The sequence below is a fragment of the Momordica charantia genome (assembly GCF_013281855.1).
Source record: "Momordica charantia cultivar OHB3-1 chromosome 3 unlocalized genomic scaffold, Mcharantia_2.0 BLBB01000003.1, whole genome shotgun sequence".
NCBI classification, from domain to species: domain Eukaryota; kingdom Viridiplantae; phylum Streptophyta; class Magnoliopsida; order Cucurbitales; family Cucurbitaceae; genus Momordica; species Momordica charantia.
The window spans coordinates 19,317,896-19,344,318 of record NW_028275161.1 but is presented as its reverse complement, the minus strand read 5'-3'; the positions used below and the strand labels follow the sequence as shown (position 1 = coordinate 19,344,318).

Genomic DNA, 26,423 nt, shown 5'->3' with positions numbered 1-26,423 from the left:
TTTGTTCAAGCATGATACTCGTTTGGATTTGAATTGAATAGGTCTGAAACTAACAAAAGGAGCCCAACAATTTTTTGAAGTCCCAATAAGGATTTTAAGGAAAGCCTTCGCGGCTTGATCTTATCTTATAGATCGATGGTTAAGAGGAAAAAAAACCGATATTGTCATAGGAGAAAATCACCATACAACCCCATGGCCAATGCTGATTGAAATTAGTAGATAGCACAACGTTAGGGCATAAGCATCTCCACTTTGATTATATAAGAGAATCTTCCATTCCGCCTAGAACATCTTCAACTTGTAACTAAGTCCATGAAGAATCGACAGCCATTATGAGTCTTCTTGAGCTTCAACCGTGTTCCTGAAATGTAAGTTAATGAAAATCACTGTCAAATTACCACTTTTCCAAACACTCTGCAGCAGGCAGCAGAGCTCATAAGTTGGGTGATTTGCTTACTTAGACGGTTGGGAGTCGATCTGCATTGTGACTGGGCCATCATTCACCAAATTGACCTTCTCAAACATCAATGACCTCAAATATCAGAACTTTTCCTTCCCCAGTATATATCAAAGTTTCTAGGAATTCAAAACTGAGCATAGTGAGATTACCTTCATCATTGCTCCAAACACTCCATCTGCCCACAGGATAAGGAAACAAAGACAAGATTCAGCAAACTCTTTGTTCTACTAGTTCAATCCATTCCAATTTGGAAGAAAGAGATTGAAACTGAAATTTGGGGAAGAAAAAAAAGAGCATAGATTACCTTTAATCGCATCTGGGTTATAGGACTTTCCGAACCTCTCAACCACAGAAGCATAGAAGGGTTTAGCTCTTTGGGGAGGCATTGCCACATGAAAGTCCGGCTTGTTTCCCTTCAACATTCCGTACAGTGTAAACTGACTAACTGGTCGCAGGCCACCCAGTATAATTTAATAAGTGGATTGAATCTAATTCATTTCTAGGTACAATTCCACACCAGAAAGCTAAATCATCAACACTTCTCTGTGATTTAGAGAAAAAAAAAAAAAAAATCAAATTTAGAAGCCAACCCCGTTACTTACCCAAAAGAACCTCATAGTTTTTCTGCATTACCTGCAAATGTAAAGAAAATTGGTTTAGTTTTCTTGAATAGGGAACTCCTAGTGCTTGTTAATTGGATTGAAATGGCAGCAAGGAGGGTACATATAATATAATTACGTTTAAGTCCCAAGCTTTTCCGGTACTCTCATTCGGGAACAATCTCATATTCAGGACCTTACGGCATCTGAAACCCAATTTAAGAAGGAATAAATAGCTTTGTGATAAGAACATGTTTTATTTGAGCATGGACTTAGTACAGAATACACAGAAGGATTGAGGGTTAGGTAGAGTACATGTATTCGGCGTCGGCATCGGAGTCGGATTCATGAAGACCGACGAGAACGAGGAGGCCAGGCCCAATCTCCGAAACTGTGCGGCCATCGACCTGCAAAATGCAGTGTATGTCACAGTGTAGATTTCGAAAAAACATAGAGAGATAAGAGATAAGTTACCTGGACGCTTGCAGAGACAACTCTCTGAACAACAGCTCTCATGGATCTAGTCGGCTGTGTTTTCTTGTTGCTCAACAGTCTGGTTCGCTTGGTACCTACGCTGGCTGCATACAGTGGCAGGTTTGCAACACTATTCATTCTTTTCCCTTTTCTTTTCTTTTCTTTTTCGGGATTTTGTCAAATTTTAGCAAGCCTTTTTTCTTTTTTCTTTTTTGGGTGAAATAAAGAAGCCTTGATATGGCTCGGTAGTCAGTGGTAAGAAAATAGAAAGGTGAAAATATGATCTGGGCTAATAAAATTTAAACCTACCAGAAGTGTCAAATTTTCGCCCCCAAAGGTGAAAATATGATTGGGCTAATAACATTTAAACCAACCAGAAGTTTCAAATTTTTGCCCCAAAATCTCAGCATGGTTAGCAAAAACTTGGAGTCTTGTGGTGATACTGGGTCAAAAGTTCCAAGTTCAAATTTTTTGATGGGCAAAAGTTCGAAGTGGACACGGTGTCCTTGGATATAGGTGAGCAAGGCATCCGACTCCCCATTATTAAAAGAAAAAGAAAAAAGGTCAAATTTTCATGCAGAACAAGACCTCACAGGGATTTGCTCTGATTTTTTTTCTTTTCCCATATTAATTTTGGGACGGGGACGAGAACTGGGAATGACCAAATCATTTTCCATCTTCATAAATTATTTATTTATTTATTATTCTTCTTATTATTATTATTTTGGTATCCTTCGAGTGTCGGAGTCCAATTCATGCACTTCGACTATAATACATCAATTTTAATTTAGAATATAGGTTATCCCGCTCTTGCAATTTTTTTTTAACTTATCCAAATTGGAGAACATTGCAATATTACTTTTTTTTTCTCTTGAGGTTCGAGCAGTAGTAAGTATTACATGAGTTGAAAGGTAATAATTTGAAGTAAATGAAGAACATTGACATGCTAAAATTATTTAGAAATCAAAAGTAATTCGACATCTCAATTAATTCAATTTTATATAATATAAACATATCAGTTTAGTTCATGCTTTTTTTTTTCATGCGAAATTAAAGTCAAAATTACTTCTGGCATTGGTAATGCGATTTTTAGCAATTTTAATAAAAGCAATTGCTGTTCTAAAATGAAAATTACATAAGCAACACCCCTTCTCCCATGTATTTCTAAAAATAAAAAAATAAAAATAAAAGGGACTATTTTCAAATATGCCATCAAAGGCATCAAGTCTGATGAATGCTACAATCAATCCTTCTCTCCCCATGTCTTCGTCCCCTTTTCACGCCAATCGACCCCATTTTCTCCATCGCCGCCGCAAAAGCTTGAAAAAACTTCTGCTTATCCTTCGCCAAATTCTGCACCATCGTCTTCATCCTCATATCCGAAACCAGAGCTTGATCCGTAGCCAATAATCCCAATTTACCTTCCAAATTCCCGTAGTACGCATGATCAAACACGAACGGTGTCGTCACGTCGAACGGCGCCACTATATCCGTATTCCCGCCGTAGCGAGGGCACGACATTTTTAGCGCCTTCAGCAGCCTGCCGTCGATCGCCGGATCTGGTTGCTTCGTGCCTCGGTAGTCGTAGAGACGGCTGATGAAGTTCTCACAATGCGCAAATCCGATCGTATGCGCACCGGAGAGGACGACGAGGTCATCGGCTGACAAGCCTTTGGAATTGAAGAGTTTGAGAAGCTGATCGACGGTGGAATTTGCTCGCGGCAGATTGGAACCTACTCGAGACGCCATTGATATCTTCCCATCCCACCGTCCCTTCTTCACCTGGTAATACGGCCCTCCCGCCTGCAAATCTCTCTAGTTTCAGAAATTATTTTATATTGAAAATAAAACTCTTATCAAATTGGGCTTTGTGAAACCGCATCTTGATCACCAACCAAACGGGCTTCGGCCCAATAAATCTAAATTTATGAGATGGGACGAAATTACCTTTTTGCCCCTTTATAACAAGGGTCAATAAGCTGAAACTAATTTCAATTATTTCTTCTATGTACAAAACATACACGTTGGTGATTAATAACTAAAACATCATTGAGAAGAGGAATAAATGATTAAATAAACGAGTTCAGCAGGACAAATTAGTAGTAAACCAATTATATATGATTAAAAAAAACAAAAAAAAGCACATGGAACTTTGATCAGCTTTGGCTTTTGCTTAATTTGGATTTGGATCTATTGGTTTCCCTGGTTGCAAGTTGCAAGACAGCAGTCAATTGTATTTCTATGCTATTAGATATAATTATATGACCAACTTGACAAGTTTTCTTTGTAGTGACTAGTGTAATGTTTGATTTTCTTTAGGTTGTGTTTCTGATTGTGAATGGGTGTGGCTGTGTTAGAATCTGACTTTAGCAGAAATAGATTTCACAGTGAACGAAAGAATGGTGAAGCTGAAAGGACAATTTTCTATCTACATTTATATGCTGTGGACCAAGTTAAACAATTACAAACCAATTATAAACAGAAGCATCTTCTTCTTGTCATTTTGCTTCCTGTATCACCCAAGTTTTCTAATCAAACAATGGAGAAAATGGCAAAATGGAAGGCAAATTTTCTTGGATTTTGGGAAATTCATTTAGGCATTTGATTCTTGTTTGCATATACAGATTTTCTTTTCCCTCTGAACCCATCTCTCGCTTTTTCCAAGTAGAATAGTAACTCAATTCGACATCAAATCGTTGTACTTGTACCAAACACAATTCATTGCCTTCCTAATTTGTGCTGTTTGTGGGCAGAAAAATGACCAGATTTCTTTGAATAAAGAGAAAAGGCAGAGGCTCTCACCAAGTGGATGAAATCTCTGGCTGCAATTGCGAGGATGTCAGCACAAGACACAACGCCAGGGCACTTGCTCTCCACCAACGCCTTGGCCTTCTTGATGCTCTCGAACCCTTCTTCCCTCAGCCCCTTGTTGTCCTCTGCGTCTTTCTCCGCCGCCATTTTGCTGCCCGGCTTCGTCGATATCAGAATCGACCCATCACAGCCCTGCCATTTTCAAGAGCTTCAAAAAAACAGGTAATTGAAATTGATTGCACAGTGCATGCAGTAGAAAAAAGGTGCATTTTTCCGTGTGGGGGTAATGGGGTTTTCTAATCTCTTACTTCAACAAAACAATCATGGAAGAAGAGGCGGAGGGTTGCTGGAGCAGAGACTGGTGCGTCTCTGAACTGTTGATTGGTGATGGAGGAGACGAGTTGCTCGAGGTGTGGGCATGTTTTGTTGTAGTAGTCCACGGAGAGCAGGCGTGGGCGGCGGGCGGGGGCTCGTTTAGCTGCTGCCGCTGCTGCACATTTTGATGGTGTGTGGTGGAACACGAGAAGCAGAGTGAGAAAACAGAGGAGAGAGAGAGGGGAAGAAGAAATTGAAGTTGGCGGAGGGGCTGGCATGACTGAGAGAAGAAGCAGCTTAGGACAAAGAACGAATAGTGGAAAGAAGAATATAAAAAGGGAAGACCCCAGGAGTTGAAGTTGTTGGAGGACAGATTGCTGCGAAGAAAAAAGGGGAGAATCAACACCCGTGAAACCCAATACTAATAGCAAAAAGCTAGAGAGAGAAACAACCAACAGGCCAAGGGAAAAGCTAGAGAGAGAAATATTAAAAAAAATGGAAATTTTTGGGTACCCAGAAGTTTTATATTGTATCTGGGTCTGTGGGTCAAATGAAGACCAGTCAGTAGCATCTAGAGGATACCATTTTGGTACCAATTCTCATTTCACCTCTCATTAATGGGCATAGAATATATAGCAATTAATCATTGATAGGAACAAGAGTAGGAGGTTGGGTTATCATTTGGAACAATTGCAAAATTTTGCAGTTCATATATATGCTTCTGTTTTAAAACAATGGTCCTTAAATCTACCATTCTTTAACATGTCTTGATTAGACCATTTGGTTTTTTAATGTGAACGACTAATATACATCATAGTATAGGTGTACAAGTCACACTTGTGAATTGTTTCAACAAGAAAATTTTTAATATAAACTGTAGCCACATGGATGTTGAAAATATGCATATTTCATGCATTGTAATGTGAAATAATTCCCAATTATAGAATCACTTCTGTTTTACTGTTGTAAGCATACTACTTTCATGCTCTGAATCCTATCTGTAATTTTCATTCTCGTGGATAATTTTGACATGAAAAGTATACTTTGTTGATATTATTGTATTTATTTTTGCAGTTGGGTATTATCGCGAAGGGGTGGTATAAATTTTGGCAGCCACTGAAAAAAATGAAATAAATGGAAGGCTGATAAAAGCTGATGCGGAGAGAGGGCGTGGACAGAAGTCTAGTGATAAGCCAAGCCAAGCCAAGCATGAGTGGTGATGTTCATAAATGCAAGGCATGTGCAGGCACAGGGGCCTCACTCACTTTACTTTACCCCATTTTTTCTAATCATGTATCAATGTCGCCCACCTGATTTCATCCACCATTTTGTGTTAGATTAAACAGGATCTATACCCTTAAAATGGTACTTTATTATCTATTTTAAGTTTAAGTTATACGTATAGGACAGAGATGTTGTCTTTTACTTATAGTTTGATACTGTCTCACTTTTTGGAATTATATCAACATTTTCAATATGGTAAAATACCTCGTAGGTCGGAAGAAGAAAAGTTATTGGGTATCTATAAGTAGTGACAATTTGTTTGTTGGTTCCGTAGATGCATTCTTTTACTATAAATCAAGAGTAAACCGGACAATATTGTACTATTATAGAGGTATGTAATGTAAGATGAAAAAAAAAAGTGTTTTTAAGTACCAAAAACATATTTTAATCTAAAGAACAACAGTGTTAACATGGGAAAAAAAAAGAGAGAGACATTTTTGGGTTTTTTTGTCTTTTTTTTTTTAATAACAACATTTACCTACATTTTAATAGTAAGATTGTGTATTAAATGCAGTAAAAATTTGTACTCGTTTGGGTTTGGGGCTGAAGTAGGGTCATCTGTCTCTCTCGCTCCCACATTCCTCGTGGCTATTTAAATTGGCATTTGGCACCACAAAATTTATGGATCTGAAAAGGCAGTAATGAAAGCAACACAAAACAAAAGGTTGTATTTTTCAGTGGCAATGCACTTCAAACGATAATATCTATAATAAATAATCTTTTGGATTGTTAATTGGTAGATGATGGGCCAAACATCGAGTACACTGCACATCTCAGATACACAAGTACAATGTTTTAAATATCTTTTTTACTTCATATTTCAAAGTTTTAAGCATCTGCATTTTGCTTTCCTCATAAAGTTTATTAAATTCCAGGGAAAATGTAATTTCAATAATAAGATTGTAAACATTTTGTGCGAGTGTGGCAGACACATTCAGGATTAGATTTCATAAAGGAAACAGAATTAGAGACAAAATTTGAAACAAGGGAATCTAGTACGACTTTCAGAAGGGATCAAATCCAATAATGTTATTGCATATTTCACAAAATGATTTAATTATATACTTTACATTGATTTTTGCTGTCTTGTGTTTTTATTGTGTCATTCATCAGAAACTGAATGATTTTGATTACTTTGATGCACTAAAGTCAGAAAATGCTTAGTTTCAAGAATTTAAGTAATGGTAGAAGATGGTGGGGGGTTGGGTGACTCAGCCATTCATGAGATTCCCCACCCAAATATAATATCTCCCATCAAAGTTAGAATATTCATCTACTCAAAAGTAATAAGCTAAAAAGTTTGTAGGTCTTTTTTTTCTCCCTTAAAGACAAAGTTATTAAGGATAACAATCAACCTAGTAGCCTCAATTAGATTCACATTTTAACTTATGCTAAGATCATATTACTAAATATGAAATAAATTTCAGGTTCTAACTCAAGGTTTATCGCAAAAAGTATTTTACAAGTCTCTAAAATTTTCAGTGGAAGACATGGTAATGTTTTGGCATATTTATATTTTGTTCGAACCTATTCTTTTAGACTTTTTTACCTCAAAAAGAATTAGAAATTATTAAATTTCCCATCAATGTATATTAAACATAGTTTATTAAGAGTCAACCTAACCATCTTTTACTAGATAAGACATATATATGATCCACCAAGAAGTTGAAGATTTGAGTCTTCAACCTATATGTTGTTAAACTAAAAAATACACTTGGATGCATTACAAGAACAAAATAAATAAATAAAAGTTGAATCTCTTGAAGTGAGAGTTTATTATACCAATTTCACGAGAGTGTGAAAAACGTGAGATGTTGTAGTAGTGGTGTTAAAAGTGCCCAAAAAAAAGTAACAAAAATTATAATTCAAATTAAAAAAAAAGAAAGGAATTGTAAATTTGTAAAACTTAGAATACATATTAATTGATGAGTACTATAGTTATTTCATACACTATCTAGATTAATAAGCTATCATGATCAAAGATGAAAAATAATAGTTTAATTAAATTGACAAATTATAGTAAAAATTCTCTAATGCCTATCCCATATCGGAAACAGTCAAAATTTTTGGTCTGCTTTATTATAGAATCTGTGGCAAAATCTGTCGCCGGGCTTGGTAGCGCAAGCTTGTGACCCGAGTTGGGGGCATTAAAGTGATGGGATGGAGTTCCTACTCTACTTGGGTTGAATCCAACTGGCCCGCTTCTGTCAAGCAAGTAGTTAGCCCATGGGCTTGGACGAAGGGGACTCTCACGGCCCTTGGGTTACTAAACTGGAGGACGAATGCAAGATCAAGGCCCACTACAACAGCCTCTTTGGCTTACTACAAACGCGCCGCGTAGAATGTGGATCAAGGCCCACGACGGCTTCCGGGCCTTCTAAAAAGTGTACAGTCAACTCCTCCCACTGCTTGCTTGGTAAAGTCGACGGGCCGTGTATGTTGGATTCCCCTAACAGGACTCGGTGGAGTAGCCTGGATCTGACCACCACTTTTTTCAAATAAGATTCGAAGGAATTTTTGGTTTTTAACTTGGTTTGATGTCGACCTTCGAAAATGAAGCTCGAGTAAAGTCTCGTGTGGTGTGAGCCTAAATTTGTTTTGCTTTTAATTTTTATCAATTTGATGTCGAGCTTCGAAGATGAAAGAAGCTTGAGTAAGGTCTTGTGTGAGTCTGAATTGTATCCATGAGTTATAGTAATTTTGTTCCTTTTTCAAGTATAATAGATATTGGGATGAGAGATTCAATCTCCTGCTCCTAGAAAATAACAAGATAGCTTAAACCTTAAACTAAGTATATGTTTGCGAGTTATAATATTATATTACCTAATAAACCATAATAACTTTAATAAATTATAACTTTTGTCAATCTGATGTCAAGTTGTAAAGATAAAAGAAGTTTGAGTAAAGTCTCGTGTGAGCCTAAGGTAGGTCCGGTAATGGAAATATTACGGTGATTAATGAGTTACCATATATTTTTTTTTCTTTTTTAAGCATATTAGATATTGGGATGGGAGGTTAAACCTCCAGGCTTTAGAGAATAACAAGACAGCTTAACGCTAAACTATGTATATGTTATAAAGTTACAATATAATATTGTCTAATAGACCATAATAACTTTAATGTTCTTCTTTTAAATTTAAAAATGCATAGTATTGAATTTTCAATTACTTTAAATCTTTAAAGGTATCACATTGGTCAAGGATCTATTATGCATTAAATTAAAAATTTAAAAATCTATTAAATAAAAAATTGAAAGTTATGGAGATATATTGAACCCTTTAAGTTCAATTACATATTAGATGTATCATTGAAAATTTATAAATTTATTAGACAATTTCTAAAGCCTAACTATTTAAAACAATTTTAAAAGTTCAGGGGTGAAACTTAAAACATTTATTTGGGCTTCAACCTTCTTGATTAGATTTAAGTTTTATTATAATTCACAAGTTCACCTTTTTTTCGAACAACTTAAACTATTTTTATGTTAAAATTTGTATAGAAATTGCCTAGTTAGAAATGCTAAACTCATAGAACCATGCCATGGAAGGCTAAACTCTACAAATTACATACTCTCTCGAAAACCTTCCCATTGTTTGAAGAAGGTTAGTCTAGCAATAAAGTGTTGGAAATGGTTTGCTTTGCTTTAGAGGATGCGAAGAAAGGAGGTGAGTCATACCACAAAGCATTCACATCGTTCAGAATATATGAATGTTGAAAAATGTAGGAGGTGAGTCGAGTTGGAAAATGATGTACATTGTTTGTATTGCTTCAAGAAGATAGGTCTTCACGAAAATTTGTTGAAATCGCAGGAGGGAAATAAGGATGGAAAGGTATGAATCTAGGTTTTTTATTTTATATGCTTAAACATAGATTAAACAAAAATGAAAAAAACAAATACTATTGTGATATTGATGGATAGGGAAATGAATCTATATTGTTATCATGAATCGTCAAATGTCACGATGTTAACTACTGTCCATAATTTTAAAATGGTGTGATAATCGTTCTATTTTTTAAAAATAAGTTTATTTGTTTTATAACGTTCCCTTAAAATTCTTAACTGAAATTGTTCTCAACTAAAACAAAGTCTTAAAAAATTAGCCCAGAATTATATTTTCAAAGACGCGAAAGAAAAAGCAAAAATTACGAGTAATCAACTACAATTTTCAAAATAAAAATTGAAAATGAAATCATTATCAAAAGATTATGTTTGTCACCATCTTATTTCTTCTTATTGATCCAGTTTACCACTTTTATCCCAACATCCAGGACAGGAGCCCATTCCGCGACCCAAAATCGTAGGTTGGCTTCATCGAGTTGATCCTGCTCGATTCAGTCACACATTCAACTGCCCATTTTGCTTTGCTCCAGTATTCACCTCAACTTGAGCATCGGCAAGTAAAAGAATGGCGCAATTTTGGAAACCGGGCACTGAGAAGCCCCGCTTGCTCGACGATGGAGAGGGTGGCGTGCTTTTCTTCTCTTCTTCTTACTCTTCTTCATCGGGGTATATTGATCTTATTCCTTCTCTTTCAGTGTCAATAGCTAAGCATCGTATTTCTCTTCACTCCCGTGTTTTTACGTTTTGGTCTTTGTGGAATAGATTTGGGTTCTCGAGCATTGAGAAGCAGAGGCAGAGGCTTCCTGTTTATAAGTATCGCACCGCCATTCTGTATTTGGTGGAAACTCATGCCACTACTATCATTGTTGGCGAGACGGGTAGCGGCAAAACTACTCAAATTCCTCAGGTCTCACTCTATTTGTCTCTATATCCGTGTGCTTCGTTCTTTTTCTGAAAGAAATGATGCCAAAGCTCAAATTGAAGTTTGATGTAATTCCCTATGGACTTGGTTAATTTTGTTATCTGATAACATTTTCTGCGAAGTGCAGTACCTCAAAGAAGCAGGTTGGGCTGATGGTGGCCGCGTAATTGCCTGCACCCAACCAAGACGACTGGCTGTTCAGGTGGATTTCTAGTTTGCTTATCATGTTGCTTGCATTTTGCAGCCCAATGTAATTTAGTTGCATCGCAATAATGTTGCACTGGTGGTTACTACAGCTCGTCGCTGACTGCAATTACTTTATGCGAGGAAACTTTCAGCAGTCTTACTTTTAAGTAGAATATAAATTTATGGTGTGAATTATGTCAAGGTTAAGTTTGATGGACCAAACTCCTTGTTTTTGTAGTACATTTGGTCACATTTTTCAATAAGGAAAGTATATTTTCCATTTGTTATTTTCAGGAACTATAAAATATGACTCATGATGAACAATTGGGGAACGCTTGGGTGGAGTTTTATCTTTAGCCCGCTTCTTTTCCTTTTTGTATGAATGTCATTCGATTATAATTAATTTATAAAATCTATTTCATAATTAGGAATATGAGTCACTGGATATGATACATAAACCGATTGAACAAACTCCTAAAATATTTTTCACCTTTGAATTGTACTGTTGTCTCACTTTCTTCCTGGGTTGTATGATGTATCGATCAACTTAGCATTGAATTTAACATTACTCATGAATTATATTTTTTCTAGTTTGCCCCTCTTGGGGGAAGGAACAAGCATAAAAAGCTTTCTAACAATTTAAGTTTGATATGAAATTTCTCCTTTACATTATGATTATACTAGTTTGGAGGATTTGGATCACATGTTTTGGGGTTGTCATTTCACATACTCGATTTGGGACTTTTGCCATGTGATTGACTCATAATAAACCATGCCATTTTATGATGGAGGTGATGTATCACCCACCCTTCCGAAATAAGGGAGAGATCCTTTGACATGCAACCTTTTTTGCTATTTCATGTAACATTTGACTTTGAGAAAAATGAGAACTTTTAGAGTGCTTGGAAGCCCTTAGAGGAGGCGTGGTCTATGGCTAGGTTTCATTCCTCAAGGATGGTTTTTAAGGATTTTTTAAAGCATCTTTGTTTCTTGTTATCAACAACTGGAGCTCTTTTTCTAATGTTTGGGTTGTTGCCTTTGCATAGGCTCCTTTCGTAGTAGTTTTTTCCTTCTTAAAGTTAACATTTTAATAGCCCCGCACATATTCTTTTATTTGCCTTAATCAAAGCTTGGTTTTTCATAAAAAAAGAAAAGAGATTATACTTGAACATTTTTCTTTTATTGCTCAGGCAGTTGCTTCTAGGGTGGCTGAAGAGATGGGTGTAAAGCTTGGAGAGGAAGTTGGTTATACGATCCGATTTGAAGATCTTACAAACACAGTGAGGCCTTTTCTTGTTTAAATATATCCCTCTTCAGTCTTATAATTTTCAACGCAATATTTGCAGATGCAATTTATTTTTCTTGTGGAATTGTTTTCCTTATGACATGGATATTGATAGTTTTCCTATTTTGGCAGCACAGGATGTAACAAGGGTAAAGTTTCTTACAGATGGTGTGTTACTCAGAGAAATGATGGATGATCCTCTTTTGACCAAGTATAGGTATTGAATGTAGAAATCTTTTTGTGGTATGGTTTCATTGTTGAAATTCTACCTTGTTTTTCTAATATATTCTCGGACAAAATATACTTTTGGTCCTTGAGGTTTGAGTTAGGTGTCTATTTGGTTCTTGAAATTTCAAAAAAGACTTTTTTTAGTTCTTGAGTTATGGAAAATAGTCCTAAATGGTCATTTGATTGTTAGTTGATTAGATGTGCTTATGTATACTTTTTAATTGAGTTGGCCATTTTTTTAAAACTTTTTTTTGGCTTTAGTGCCATATCTCTCCCTTCCTTTCCCATCCCTTCTCCTTCTCTCTTTTCCTCTACTTAGCAAGTTAATTGCCATATCATATTTTAATTAGTTAACTAACAGTTAAGGGACCATTAAGAACTATTTTCTAAACCTTAGGGACTAAATTGACACCTAAGGTCCAAAAGTGTATTTCGCCCTATATTCTTTAATTGGTTTCTCAAGCTTTCAATTGCAATTGGGAGTCTCTTTTCCAATGTCTATTAAATATTTCTGCTGGTCATTCCACGAACTTCCCAAGTCTACAAAACAGAGGATGTTGTTGTGTTTTATTTTATTTTTTTTGGAGCAATTCGTATCATATTATGCTATGCTTGCAATTTTTAAAGTAAAAAACTGAAACAATTTCATTGGAAAATTTCAGTGTAATAATGGTGGATGAGGCCCATGAAAGGTCTATCTCAACTGACATGTTACTTGGTCTCTTGAAAAAGGTACAAAAATCATTGATTAGGACAAAGTATGTACTTTCAATATCTTGGCAGCTTATACATTCTTTAAGTGTGTTAATTGCTTGTAATCCAGATTCAACGGCGGCGACCTGATCTGCGATTGATTATCTCTTCTGCTACGATTGAGGCTAAATCTATGTCAACTTTCTTCCAACCCAGGTTTTATTTTATTCTGTTTTTTAAATTTTATTTTACATTTTAAAATTTGAATCTCAGTATGTTTTTAACTTCAAAAAGTATAGCCGCTCATTGCTATTTCAGTTGGGCCTTTTCCTTCTTAGGCCCTTGCTAAAACTGAAAATTGAGGGAAATGTTATATTCCCCACCTCGATATTTGGTTTGTTATACACACACACACTGGAGAATGTTCCTTGACCATTATGCTTTCAATTCATTGACAGACAAATATTTAACAGTGAGGTAGAATTATACAATGCAGCGTTACTGTTTTGGATGGTGTGGTATTAAACGGATGTTATTCACTCCAATGGAGGATGGATGAATGTTAGAAATTTGTGCAACCTAGCATCTAAGAGATTGGACTCAAAGATTATCAACCAAAGTATTTATTATTATTCAAAAGTATTCCAAGTACAAGAGACTACCATTCTATTGATAGAGGATGTTACCCCAATGACTAAGTTAACCAATTACTAACCAAATAACCAACTAACAAAGAACTGTTGAAACCAATTAACAACTAAATCTTACAACTAACATGATCTTTGATCAGAGAGTTTTTTGTAACTCCTTTTGAGTAGGATGGAGTAGGATGGATGACTTTCCTATCTTGTTTGCCTATCTCGTCTAATCAAATGACATGTTTGGTTGTCGCTTATAAATCAAAGTTAAACTAAAAGTGGAAATTGCTTGATGCACTTTTTTGTAACTAGCCAACCAGTAAGAATGGGTACTGAAGCCAATACTGATTCAGATATCTCTATTTGCTGTAAATTAGCAAAAGGCGTCACAGATTTGAAGGTGAGGCACTTGAACCAAAGGTGGAACCTGCCATCCTCTCAGTTGAGGTATAAGAATTGGCAAAGATTTCATACCATTGTGTCATCTTTCTATACTTTTAAATTTGGGAGATGCAAGTTCATATCATATGGAAATTTTAACTGAAGCATTTTTGACATTCAGGGAAGAGGGTTTAATGTACAAATCTTCTACCTCGAGGAGCCTGTTTCAAACTATGTCCAGTCTACTGTTTCAACTGTATTGTCAATTCATGAACAGGTGACCTTTGAGATTGTGTATATTACTATTAACTATAACTACTTATCAGTATAAGAACTGATTAAAATATTTATAGCTGGCACATATTTTTTAATAATACACAATTAATTTTAAAGACAAAGTTCAAAAAGTAGCGTACAAAGGGAACTAGACTAGTATAAGATTACTGCCAGTTGGATGCTTTGGTCGGCATCTGTATGACCTGTTCAAGGATATGAAGGTTGTTGCACAAGAAAGTATATGTAGGCAATCTTCTCATGAATGCATTCTACAATTTAGTCAAAAGCTGACTGATTTTAGAGAGATGAAACTTTCATCTGAGAGAGGTGAGAGTGGTGAGAGTGGAGTTGAACATATTAGAATATCAGTTCTAGCATATGAACCTTGCAATTCCAGCAACGAGCGCAAACCGTTAATGTGCTAATCGGTAGGAAGTGGTTTTTCGAAGTTAAATTGACATTTCTATGACATATGAAAGTTCTCCAGATTGGTGGAAAATTTTGTGTTCCTTAAACCATACCATAATGTAATGTTTTATATTGAACCAATATTTTTGTTAAAATTTATGTTTGTTCCTTAGGAACCTCCAGGTGATATACTTGTATTTCTCACTGGCCAAGGTGATATTGATTCTGCTATTCAATTGCTTAGAGAAGAAGAGCGAAATGATCGAAAAAAATCAGGTCCGTTCATGCAACCCTCTATTTAGATTTGAGCTGTGGACACTTGTTGATCATGTAGCATTTAGAACTTGAAATAGTGCAATAATTATCATGTGTCCTCATGAGCATTGGATGCCTGTCAGGATCTCACCATCCCTACAATTTTTATAAAATCTTGAGATAAGATAATAGTCTAATCTTGTACCATAAATTCATAACCCAATTTCTTACAGTTTGCTTATTATGTTTGGTTGTTGGTACAGAATAAATGATGCAAACAGTTTGAACTCTGCTCAAAAACTACTCATGATGTTATTTAGGGTTGATGCGTATGGCAGTTTTTGATTCATTTTAGGACTAAATTACATGCTTCTTTTTCAGAATTGATCGTCTTGCCTCTGTACTCTGGGCTTTCACGTGCAGAGCAGGTTAGTGCCAACCAACAAGTTACCTTGTATCTTAGTGGGACGAATTGACGTCTTGCTTTATATTGAATACTCATTACAGTTGTCTACGCACATACTGAATAAAATGCTGTAGGAGCTTGTGTTCTCACCCACACCCAGGGGGAAGAGGAAAGTAGTGATTTCAACAAATATAGCAGAGACATCATTAACTCTCGAGGTTAGATTTGGGTTTATTAAAAGGCTTTCCTATAGCTTGGCAATCCCTCACTCTGGACCCTTCTATTCTGTGCAGGGCATTGTCTATGTTGTTGACAGTGGGTTCTCTAAGCAGCGGTTTTACAATCCAGTAATTTCGTTTTTCATTTAATTCATCATAATCAGTGTTTTTGAGGCGCACCCCGGTGCTCGCCTCAGGCGAGAGGCAAGGCGTTCTCACCCAGGTGCGCCTCGCAAGGTGCCCAGGCGAGCGCCTTCAATCGGGTGCTCGCCTTTGGGCGCCTTGGCGCGCCTGTCGCCTGGGGCAAGGCGATTGCCTCCTTCAAGGGGGCGATCTGCCTTATTTATTTATTTTTAATTTTTTATGTGTTTTTTTTAAAACACCTTCCTTGAGCGACCCAAACCCTATCTCTGCCTCCCCTCCCTCTCGACATTCACCTTCACGGGCTTCAAGCCTTCACCACCATCAATCTCCACCGTTGCTTGTCTTTATTTGGAACTAAACTTATAGAATTTGGTTGTTAATTACTATTTTGGTATTAATTTTTTTAAGGTAATTTATGCACTATATATATAATTTTTACTTATTTATTAAGGTGCGCCTTGCTTCAATCGGGCGTCGCCTTTGTATCGCCTCTCGCCTCAAGGCGATCAAAGGGCTTGTCGCTTTGCGGTGCGCGGTGCGCCTTGCGCCTCGAAAACACTGATCATAATGTGTCTAAAGATTCACTGTCTGTATATTGTGCAAAAAGTTGTGCTTCCTCCCATTTTCTTGGTTGAATTTTTTGTAATGCGAATCAATATTTTGGCCATTACTGATGCTATATATTCTTGATGTGTTTTAAAAGTTATGTCGAAGACTTGGATAGTAAAGACTATTTTAACCATCTTTATTAGTGAAGTTCCCTTTCTGTGGATCATATAGGTGATGATGCACTGGAAATGTAATTTTTAATTAATCTCCTCTTTTGTAGATATCAGATATTGAAAGCCTTATTATTGCACCAATATCTAAGGCCTCAGCTAGACAAAGGACTGGTAGGGCTGGAAGAATTCGACCTGGGAAGTGTTACAGGTCTTCATCTTTGCTATTAAGTAACAACTTATGTTAATATCACCTACTATCCTTTATTTCAGTTCATTAATCTGTCACAGTCAAGACATTAATGCGGTAATGTTCACTTTTGTATTCACTCCCTGTAGTACTCAACTGACAGTCAAGGACATGACACCTTGTGAGCACTTTGTCAACTTCTAAAATGGAATCAACAAGTCTCTCCCCGATAAAAGATGTCTGGTTGCTTGAAATTGTCCCAGGCAAAACTGCATTCAATCACATAGCTGAACTTTTTAAAAATAATCTTGTAAACAAGTCATAAGGCTTGTTGAAATATGTCTTGGGACACTTAAAGAGAGGCTGTATCTAATAATGATTTTCAGACTTATCTTATTAGGAAATTAAGTAGGAGTAGGTAGCAATTGGGAATGCTTTAGAGGATCGATTGAGCTACAGTAAGTCTACCTGATAAGTATTTTTGCAATTCAAATCAGGAAAAAAAAAGGAAATAACAACTTAAGAGAGCCAATTTGAGAGGACTTCCAACTCTCTCACTCTACTGGACACTCACTCCAGAATGGAAATTGCCTACCTCTCTCACCAACAACTTCTGTTTATTCACATGAATCTACCCTACCATGCATAAAATTAGGAAACACAGCCTAACCCACTAAAACATGAACTAAAAGACTGACCCATGACTGAACCATAAAAATAGCCACTATAACATGATCCCATAAAAATAGGAACTAACTTAGTCCTCATTCTTTCTACCCCTCTTTCTCACGTACACTTGTTTGATAGGAGGTCTAACACTACCCCTTTAGACACCATTGACTTATTCCATTAGAAAATTTGATCCATAGTTTTTTCTACTGAAGTTAATGGCAGTCGTAACTGTTTTAGACAGATTCACTTCTATTTCCAAAGACCTCTGGAAAAGCTTAGAATCTTTAGCAAACTAGCTATTTCTTCTCATTCCTTATGCTAAAGAGTAATACATTCAGTGTAGTGGAGGCAATTGATTTGAATTTAATATCTTCTTGTATGAAAGCCTTTCAGGAGATTATTTTGCTTAATTGGCAACCAAAACAAAGAGAAATTGAGGAAGATGATCCTTTTTTATTGCACTGTATGATAGAATGATATAAAAGTCACAATTGATTGCCAATTGATTGCCATAATTAGTGGACATCATTAATACTTGTGGAAAAATTTCTGCATGATACTGTCATGATGAACTAAAATAAGTGCAACTCTAATTACTGTTTTTTTTTTCCTGCTTAACCATGACTTACTGATGCTTATCTTTCAAAAACTGTATCTAATTAGAAGTGGCACAAGCATAGTCTGCCACGGGCCATCTCAAGCTTAGTTTAATTAATCTTTATGCCCTTCATTATTATTATTTTTTTCAATTTCCCATCTTTTCTTAATTTATTTCTGATCCTCCTTTGAACACATTGCAGTTGCAATCTTTTTGAACAATTTATTAGTTTTTTATGGCCAATTTTTGGAGATTATTTTTATGACATTTTTTGCTCTGCACGGAATGGATTATTATATTACTTCCATTTGCACACTTGTCTGTCTATTAATTTATTCATACAACGTTTTCTGTGGATTCAAGCAGACTGTATACAGAAGAGTATTTCATCAATGACATGCCTGCTGAGGGTATTCCTGAAATGCAAAGATCAAATCTTGTTTCCAGCGTCATTCAGGTAAGTTTTCTTCTTGTAGTACTTTCATTGCTGTAATGGCATACGTTGTTTCTTTTTGCTGATAGATGAGGAAGATATGAAGTTAGTCGCCATAACAAAAATTATGTATTAGAAGTTGTAAAATGATACGGTAATGTTGTTAATGCTTGTTAGATAAATATTTCAGGACCTGAATTTCAATAACCAGAATATGTCGTGTTTACTCCACCCTTGCCAAAATATTTCCATCCATCATCTTGTATATGTGTATTCTAAGCTTCAATCTTGATGATGCCATTTTACCTTTGAGATGCTAACATTTATATCCATCAATTAGTTGATTATCCAATTTTCATGATGCTTTGGAGGAGTTTTCTGTTGTACTCGACTATGACTAAGTTGTAGTTTGTTCAAACTAGTGTGGATAGTTCACACTAGCGTTTTTAATCTATTGGTTATGATGATCTGGCTGAACACATGCTCGATACACCTGATGTAGTGTACATGAAGTTCATACAATGCAGAGATCTTTCTTTTTTTTCAGATAGTTCTGCTTGAATACTGTTTTTTGCTATGTTAAGATCGTAATCATGAATTATTATTTCAGTTGAAAGCCTTAGGGATTGACAATATTCTAGGCTTTGATTGGCCATCACCTCCATCTCCTGAAGTAATGGTTCGGGCACTAGAAGTTCTTTATTCACTTGGAGTCTTGGATGATGATGCAAAGCTTACTTCTCCAGTTGGGTTTCAAGTTGCAGAGATTCCACTTGTACGTTTCTTGTACATTGATGATGTTCTTCTAAGCTGATAATCTCATCCAATCGTTTAGCAGTTTGGAGTTTATGTGTGATATTATGTTTATACTATATTCTTGAACATGTGTGTTCCCATTTGAAAACAAATTACAGGAGCCAATGATCTCAAAAATGATCTTAGCTTCTGGTGAGCTTGGGTGCTCAGAGGAGATCATTACGATTGCTGCTGTACTGTCAATCCAGGCAAGTTCTTATTCATTTGTATGCTCCCGTAGGATGTCATAAATGATCCCCAAGCTCATACCTGGGAATTGAGCAGTACAAGTGATTAACTGTTAAATGCCTCAAAATTTCTCATTTTCTAGAAGCTTACTTAATATAAAATTTAACCACAATTAACGGGTGATTGATTCTGCTTGATAATTTATGTTTATGATTAAGATGTCATCTTGCAGTCCATTTGGACTTCTAGTAGGGGAGCACAAAAGGAGCTTGATGAAGCAAGGTTGCGATTTGCTGCAGCTGAGGTACTGGTGCTGAAATTTCTTGCAAGTTATATTAATGAGGGAATAAAGACCATTATTTTACTTGTGACTGATATCCAGTAAAGTTTACTGAGCGCCATCATGGATCTTACAATTCATCAATTCTTGCCAGTAGCATTTTCATGTAACAATCCTAGTTTGAAGAGTGGGTCAATGTTGTGTTGAGAATCCGAAACAAGTTGCTTTTGCTTCTCAATTATCATCTTATGCATAAACGCAGATGAATGCATCTAGTTTGACTTATGACTCTAATTATCCTGATGTATGCAGGGTGACCATGTGACCTTTCTTAACGTGTACAAAGGATTTCTTCAATCTAATAAATCTTCACAGTGGTGTCATAAGAACTTTATCAATTATCAAGCTATGGTATGTGTGAAAGTTGTAGTTGTACAGAGCATTCAAGATATTTCTTCATTGTCTTCAGTACACAATTCTTTCACTAAGTAACCCCCCCTTCCCCCCTTCCAAGAGAGAGAGAACGAGAGATCTATAGTCTGATACAAATTTATTTCCATAAATATTTGTCATGGTAGTTCCAAGTTCAATTGTGTGCAGAAAAAAGTTATCGAAGTTAGAGAACAACTCAGAAGAATAGCTCAGAGATTAGGCATCGTCTTGAAATCATGTGAAAGAGATACCATGGTAAGTTTTTGGCCCACTTTTCTGTCAACTTTATATTTACTTGTGCATTTTGGGAGGCATGAGGCAGTGAGCATGTCGTTCTCAAAACATGTGTTCAGTATTTATTTTTACTTCAGAACTCTTAATTTCTGATTAAAATAATAATATTTTTCATTTTCTTCAAACAGGCTGTACGCAAAGCGGTTACTGCTGGATTTTTTGCTAATGCTTCTCATTTAGAGGTGAGCAATTTCCCATTCTAATTTACTCTTGTTTCTCTATGTTCTTCCTTTCATCTATCTAAATGGAGATATGTTATCGGCAGATGCAAGGCTGGCCCATCAGTATCTCTTCAAGTTTTGAAGTGTCTGTTTATACTCAAAACGCTATGTAGAAAAAATCTAAAATTTGATTTTTTAGAATTTTAGATCTCCCTCTGATACCTTCATTTATTAAATGAACTTAGTTTCTTAGTTAAAGAAAAAAAAAGAAGAGAAGAAAAGATTTAACACGCTGCAATCATTAACAACATATCATAAAAATCTTAACCTGTCTAGACTCTAATTTAATAAATATCCATACTTTTGAGTTTTGATTAAGTTTGATCCCTCTGTTACCAGTTCATCTCTAAGCACATTCAGAAATTGATCAATTTGTCCCTTTCAGTACAAGTTGATAAGTTTTCTCGTCTGTAGGCATACAGTCACAATGGAATGTACAAGACTACCAGAGGCTCTCAAGAAGTTTATATCCATCCCTCTTCAGTGCTATTCAGGTTAGTTTCAACAACTGATGAGATATTAAATTACCAGAAGATTCTCCAGAAACTTTTGGCAGTTGGCTCGACCATATTGGTCGAAGAACTCGTCTTTTTCATGGTTAAATTTTTTCAGCAAGAACACCATCCCTCTATTCACCTGTTTTAGATTCTTTTTGGAAAAGAAACTGTGAAGTCAAAAACTGAAAATAGAAGTTGATATGAAAAAAATTTGAAACTGGGAAGTAACAATCTGATCATATTTGCTAAGCTCCCCTTGCTTTTGTGTTCCAGAGTTAATCCAAAGTGGGTCATATATCATTCGCTCGTGTCGACCGATCGACAATATATGCGTAATGTCATCACCATAGATCCCGGATGGTTAACGGAGGCCGCTCCCCATTTTTACCAGTACAGGCAGCTCAGCCATATGCCTCACTGATACTGTATTTATTTAAGAGTTGCTGGACGAAGATGTCAATCTCAACAAATATTGGGAGATTTAAAATCTTCGAAGTTAAGAGTTCTATGGGGTGAACTGCATAGTTGTCTAATGATATTCACTCATTAGTAAAACGATTCTATTTAAATAGTTATTAGAAATTTTGTAAACATAAATATGGAATGCGATTGAACAAATTAACAGAATTTTCATTAATATTTTTAAGGAGCAGTAGCAAATCTACCATAAATGGGATAAAATATTACAAAATTAGTAGTTAAAAAAATCATTTTAAATAAGTAAAAAGAACATAAATCCATTGCTACTAAGGTATAGTAATTAACTTAATATCTAGGTTAATTAGTTACTGAATAGATGATAGTGACTAGTCAATCGACATTGAGTTCGACCGTGGATTAGGTAAATTAGCGGATTATCATATAAAATTTTTATATTTGTAAATATATATATATTTTAAAATAGTTTTACAAAAATAAACATTTTAAAATAATTTTAAAAATAAAAGGATAAATTACACTTTTCCAGATTAAGATAAGAATTTATTTCATGTTTTTGGCTTATGCATGCTTTCTTTTTTTTTTTTTTTCTCTCCTCCCATTGTTGCTGCGCTCGAGTCGCCTCCATTACAAACTATGCTCAATTGAAATATAGTCTATTCTCTTATACCTTTTCTTCCTCCGGTAGCCACCTCTCATCGTTCCTCTCCTCCATACATTTATCTACATTCACAATTATCTATCATTTTTTACTTTTTTTTAGACTTATTCAACCGTGAGAGTTAATTTAAAGTATTGTGGTGGTATAAAATCTCCTACCTATTACACATTCATTAGGGAAAAAAAAGACCATAAAACTTTGAAACTATGAAGTAACATATACTGGAACAATTAAGTGTCCACCAAATGTCTTCCCCTTACAAAAAAAACTAAAACTAAAACTAAATGGGGAAGTTTAAGAGTGTTGATCAGTGAGTTTGCATTTTGCAGTACAACACAGATACCCAAAATTGAGACTTACAGCTTCAAATCGAGGTCCACGCCATCTCTTTCGTCTTCGGTTCCGGTTCCGGCTCCGGCTCCGGCTTCAACCGCGCCCTTATACGAGGAGCCGATAGCGGCTTCTTTGCTGCCCTTTAACTTTGACTCATGGAAAGAGGAGTTAAACATAATTTTGTTGTATCTAACTGAGCCACTTCCTCCTCCTGCTCTCTTTTCCGAACCCTCCATAATTTCCTTCAAAATCATTTCTCCACACGTAAATTTTCTTTTTTTTTTTAATAACTTTTTCATCGTTTTTTTTTCTAATAATAAGTGGCGAGGGGTGAAATTAATATCCTTCCAAAACTAAATTAAAAAACGTTATATATATAAATGTTTAAACCCAACGACAAAATTTTCTTTTGGTTAGACAGAATGGCTTCAAAACTCAACAATGTAGAAGGGTGAAAGTGATCCAAGCATAATTTGGAAAAAAATATTTTTAAAAGGACAATTAAAAAAATACACTAATATATCCATAATTACAAAATTAAAATCTAGGTTCACTATCATATAAAATTAAAAAGAAAATACTAATTTACTATTATTATAATGTTAATCATCGGTTAATAAGTTCTAAAAAATAATTATTTTTTAATATATGATATATACTAGTCATTAATTTTATAAAACATACATGTGTGTTTGTAAATATTTTAGAAAATTTTATTTAAAATAAACCCAATAAAAAACCTCTAGCATGCATGTCTAGAAAAAAACTTATCCCACCACAAGAATATTTATAACTACAACACAAATTTTTAAAATGATGAAAACTTAAACAAGTAAAAAGCATATAACATAACCAGAAAAACTTATATGTCCACAAAACTATTATTGTCTATCCACAAGAATACTTATCTAACCACAAATTTGTAAAATGATGAAAAATTAAGCTTAACTAACTTAAAAAAGCTTATAATTAACATGACTAGAATTTCTTTTTTATATTTATTAAAATATTATTGTGTTGCTAACCATAAATTTCAAAAGGATGAAAACTTAAAAATAATATTTATTAAAAAAAAAACATATGACACGACAATAAAAACTTATATCTACAAAAATAATATAATATTGACTAGCAGCTTATAATAGCTATGCAAAAAATTTCAAAACGATGAAAACTTTACCTGTTGAAATTAATAACCTAACCATTTATGCAAGAGCTCGCCATTTAAATAAAGAGAGAAAAAATAAAAAAAAATCCCCCTCAGATACTAATTTTGTAGCTACGTTAAGTGTTTGTGTTGGGTAGGTTTGTAAACATTTTGGTGTTAGATTAGACATTGTCAATTTGGGTTTGAGAATTTTTCTAGCTAGCTGGATTTGGAGCATTTTGTTTGGTCGGATTTATTGATTTTGCTGTTAAGAAGATGTTGTATAGCTAGATTTTAATTAGGAGGGTATTAATAATGCTACCTAATCAAATCTAGGGTTTAATCTTTAATGGAAGAAAATAAAACTTTTTAAGGCCAAAATTCACAAAATCAAATCTAGCTAGGGTTAAATAAAAAGGATGGAAGAAGCATTTTGGAAAAGGAAATTTTCTGAAAACAGAAGAAAATTAAAGTTTGATGGGGGCCGGGGCAATGGGCATGGTGGGTTTTCTTACTTGGGCGATACGGAAATTGAACTCTGGAAATTCATTTGGAATTGGAGCTGATGAAGAAGAAGAAGGTCCTAATGCCATGAAATTGCTAATTTCTTCTGCTTGCAGCTGACTGCTTCTTGTGGAGCTCATTAACTGCCCACCAAAACCCCTTTTTGTAACTCTGCCCACACAAAAACAAATTCTAATTAACCAAAATTATAAACTTTTTTTTTTCTTTTTTTGGGTTTGAAATTCGATATATATATAGGGATTTGAAAAATAGAAAGTGAAGAAGAAGAAGGGAATTGACCTGAGATTTGGATCGAAATTGAAAGGAGTAGCAGTTCGATTAATTTCCAAGGAAGACGAAGAAGAGGAAGATGATTCTTTCATATTCATTGTCAACATTATTCCACCTCTCATCTCTTCTCCCAACGCTCGAGGCCTCTTTGAACATACAATCTGTACTCCAAATTTTACCCATTAATATTTATTCTATTTTCATACTCATCGCTTAATAATAATATAACCCTTCAAAATCATATTAAAATTATATAAAAAAGACCATTTCACTAACATCCATACATTATATAGTTTCATGAAAGGGAAGGATGGATGGATGTATTAGCAAATTAAGGTGTTTTAACTTTTAACCCCTGTTCATAACCATTAATTTTTTGGTTTTTATGTATTTAAAAATTAAACTTATATTTTTCTTTATTTTTATCTACCATATAGAGTTTTCAAATCTGAGCCTAATTCAAAGGAAAAAAAAAGACTAAGAACTTAAATTGTTTCTAAGCCTAATTTTTTAAAATAGTGTCAATATTTTCTTTTAGGGTACGCGGTGGAAAACTTACATATATTTAATCTATATTTTCGCAAAATGAAACTAATTACAGAAAATTTATCTATACAAATTTGGACATTTTGAAATTTGGTGATATGGGAAGTAAAAGAAAGAAATATATATTGTAATTAAAAAAAGAGTTAGTGAAGAAGTATTTGCCTTTTCTTGTTCCTCTGGTGAGGTCCATAAGTTGCTGAAATGAGTAGATCTTTGGCTTGAAGGGTGCTCTATTTGATGAAACAGTCTCGCCGTTGCCGTTGCCGTTGCTGCCGATGACGTGGCTGACGCAGAGCCTGGAATAATATTATTATTATTCACCTGAAATTAAAGTTGCAAACTTTTATATTTAATAATAATTTCCCCAATAAAGTTATTATTTTTAATTTTGAAATTTATAATATTGTGTCACTCACTCACTCACTCACTCAGTACTCACCAATGAATTATAGAAATCGAGAGCGGAAGGAGAAGACTGGAAATTAGGGAAAAAATCTGGAGGAACAGGCAGCGACGATTTTGTACTGTCCCCGAGGACGGGTGTTGTTGGAAACAAGGCCTTTTCGGGCCCACCGGAAAGGAGTTCAAGATTTGGGAGCAACGGCAGTAGATGTGGCGGCCAAGACGGCGGCGGCTGGTAATTCGTGCCGGAATCTTGGCCGCCTTGTTGTTGCTCCTTCAAGATCTTCTCGAGCTCTGCAACACCAGGTCCTCTCTTCGGGGTTCGCTGTCGTTTTGCTTGACTTTTCTTCATCGCTCACTTCTTAATCCAGCTTCTTATATTACTCATTTCCCTGTAAAACAAAACAAAAAGAGATCAGATGAAATACAAGCTCGTGGTCGTGGTGTTGTATGTATAAATAATTAATCCAGTAATTGGATTTTAAATCTAATTGCAAGTGGGGAGAAAGATCGTGTCCAGCTGGGGTGGGAATTGGGTGGGTAGTAGTGACGAAGAAACAAATTTATTAATTGATAATAGAATCTAGAATTTCCAAATGAAAAACAGAGAAAATATTTATGTGTGAAACGGGTATAATCGAAATCTAATGATCATAAAAATAAATAAAAAAAGGGAAAAATTTAGAAATTGACACCGAGATTTAGGGAAGGGAAAAATCGGAGAAGATCGAGAGTGGGGAATTAGGGATTTGGAAAATTTTAATTCAGAAGGAGAAGAAGAAGTGGCGCGAAGTCGAAGGAAGGAAGGTGGATTTTGTGGGGATTTCTTACCCGTCGGTCCAAGCAGAGCGAGAGCGAGAGAGCACGGAATTTCAGGCGCTTATTTGAAATGCTCTTCTCTCCCTCGGTTTTGTCGCAAACTTTGTTTTTTTTTTCTCATTTTAAAAGAGGTAAAAA

The 26,423-nt window shown here is 35.2% G+C and overlaps 4 protein-coding genes and 1 long non-coding RNA gene across 8 annotated transcripts; 2 read left to right on the top strand and 3 right to left on the bottom strand.

Annotated features, from left to right (window-relative positions):
• Window positions 1-92: 92 nt before the first annotated feature.
• On the bottom strand, window positions 93-1,737 carry LOC111010928 (D-Tyr-tRNA(Tyr) deacylase family protein). Its single transcript, XM_022284511.2, has 8 exons — window positions 1,534-1,737; window positions 1,375-1,466; window positions 1,199-1,265; window positions 1,063-1,093; window positions 765-905; window positions 610-635; window positions 458-513; window positions 93-361 (listed from the first exon to the last, which is right to left on the bottom strand). Exons 1-8 carry the CDS (start codon window positions 1,669-1,671, stop codon window positions 331-333), a joined length of 582 nt encoding a protein of 193 aa, XP_022140203.1. The 5' UTR covers window positions 1,672-1,737; the 3' UTR covers window positions 93-330.
• Window positions 1,738-2,607: 870 nt separating this feature from the next.
• LOC111010969 (Peroxidase superfamily protein) lies at window positions 2,608-5,263 on the bottom strand. Its single transcript, XM_022284569.2, has 3 exons — window positions 4,653-5,263; window positions 4,336-4,536; window positions 2,608-3,336 (listed from the first exon to the last, which is right to left on the bottom strand). The coding sequence occupies exons 1-3, from the start codon at window positions 4,935-4,937 to the stop codon at window positions 2,755-2,757; spliced, it is 1,068 nt and encodes a 355-aa protein (XP_022140261.1). The 5' UTR covers window positions 4,938-5,263; the 3' UTR covers window positions 2,608-2,754.
• Window positions 4,426-6,084, top strand: LOC148212525 (uncharacterized). Its single transcript, XR_015789611.1, has 2 exons — window positions 4,426-4,566; window positions 5,734-6,084. It is a non-coding gene; the product is annotated as an uncharacterized LOC148212525 (long non-coding RNA).
• Window positions 6,085-10,188: 4,104 nt separating this feature from the next.
• LOC111010804 (RNA helicase family protein) lies at window positions 10,189-21,783 on the top strand. 3 transcript variants are annotated; one of them, XM_088121882.1, is made up of 23 exons: window positions 10,190-10,450; window positions 10,547-10,691; window positions 10,834-10,908; window positions 12,083-12,172; window positions 12,315-12,394; window positions 13,068-13,137; window positions 13,229-13,314; window positions 14,114-14,183; window positions 14,299-14,394; window positions 14,975-15,077; window positions 15,438-15,484; window positions 15,597-15,680; window positions 15,756-15,809; window positions 16,654-16,754; window positions 18,370-18,460; window positions 19,047-19,211; window positions 19,351-19,440; window positions 19,653-19,724; window positions 20,013-20,111; window positions 20,301-20,387; window positions 20,555-20,608; window positions 21,062-21,141; window positions 21,418-21,783. In XM_088121882.1, the coding sequence occupies exons 1-23, from the start codon at window positions 10,350-10,352 to the stop codon at window positions 21,563-21,565; spliced, it is 2,088 nt and encodes a 695-aa protein (XP_087978008.1). In that variant the 5' UTR covers window positions 10,190-10,349; the 3' UTR covers window positions 21,566-21,783. The 3 variants fall into 3 exon arrangements, 2 of the variants coding, with proteins under 2 accessions (XP_087978008.1, XP_087978009.1); XR_015789817.1 differs by lacking the exon at window positions 21,418-21,783 and having other exon boundaries at window positions 10,189-10,450; window positions 20,279-20,387; XM_088121883.1 differs by lacking the exon at window positions 15,756-15,809.
• A 657-nt stretch (window positions 21,784-22,440) lies between these two features.
• On the bottom strand, window positions 22,441-26,423 carry LOC111010687 (verprolin). 2 transcript variants are annotated; one of them, XM_088121927.1, is made up of 6 exons: window positions 26,298-26,423; window positions 25,504-25,858; window positions 25,227-25,385; window positions 24,528-24,679; window positions 24,239-24,398; window positions 22,441-22,818 (listed from the first exon to the last, which is right to left on the bottom strand). In XM_088121927.1, exons 2-6 carry the CDS (start codon window positions 25,816-25,818, stop codon window positions 22,600-22,602), a joined length of 1,005 nt encoding a protein of 334 aa, XP_087978053.1. In that variant the 5' UTR covers window positions 25,819-25,858; window positions 26,298-26,423; the 3' UTR covers window positions 22,441-22,599. The 2 variants fall into 2 exon arrangements, with proteins under 2 accessions (XP_087978053.1, XP_022139884.1); XM_022284192.2 differs by lacking the exon at window positions 26,298-26,423 and having other exon boundaries at window positions 25,504-26,254.

Excerpts from the sequence above, each read along its gene's own strand:
- LOC111010687 (XM_088121927.1), bottom strand. The coding sequence starts at position 25,818 with ATGAAGAAAAGTCAAGCAAAACGACAGCGAACCCCGAAGAGAGGACCT. Across the intron at positions 25,386-25,503 it reads TCGATTTCTATAATTCATTG|GTGAATAATAATAATATTAT; the intron begins GTGAGTACTGAG and ends CTTTAATTTCAG. Across the intron at positions 24,680-25,226 it reads CACCAGAGGAACAAGAAAAG|ATTGTATGTTCAAAGAGGCC; the intron begins GCAAATACTTCT and ends TTTGGAGTACAG.
- LOC111010969 (XM_022284569.2), bottom strand. The coding sequence starts at position 4,937 with ATGCCAGCCCCTCCGCCAACTTCAATTTCTTCTTCCCCTCTCTCTCTC. Across the intron at positions 4,537-4,652 it reads TCCATGATTGTTTTGTTGAA|GGCTGTGATGGGTCGATTCT; the intron begins GTAAGAGATTAG and ends TGAAAATGGCAG. Across the intron at positions 3,337-4,335 it reads CCAGAGATTTCATCCACTTG|GCGGGAGGGCCGTATTACCA; the intron begins GTGAGAGCCTCT and ends AGAGATTTGCAG.
- LOC111010928 (XM_022284511.2), bottom strand. The coding sequence starts at position 1,671 with ATGAATAGTGTTGCAAACCTGCCACTGTATGCAGCCAGCGTAGGTACC. Across the intron at positions 1,094-1,198 it reads GAAAAGCTTGGGACTTAAAC|GTAATGCAGAAAAACTATGA; the intron begins GTAATTATATTA and ends TTACATTTGCAG. Across the intron at positions 514-609 it reads TGTTTGGAGCAATGATGAAG|GTCAATTTGGTGAATGATGG; the intron begins GTAATCTCACTA and ends ATGTTTGAGAAG.
- LOC111010804 (XM_088121882.1), top strand. The coding sequence starts at position 10,350 with ATGGCGCAATTTTGGAAACCGGGCACTGAGAAGCCCCGCTTGCTCGAC. Across the intron at positions 10,451-10,546 it reads TCTTACTCTTCTTCATCGGG|ATTTGGGTTCTCGAGCATTG; the intron begins GTATATTGATCT and ends TTTGTGGAATAG. Across the intron at positions 10,909-12,082 it reads CAAGACGACTGGCTGTTCAG|GCAGTTGCTTCTAGGGTGGC; the intron begins GTGGATTTCTAG and ends TTTATTGCTCAG.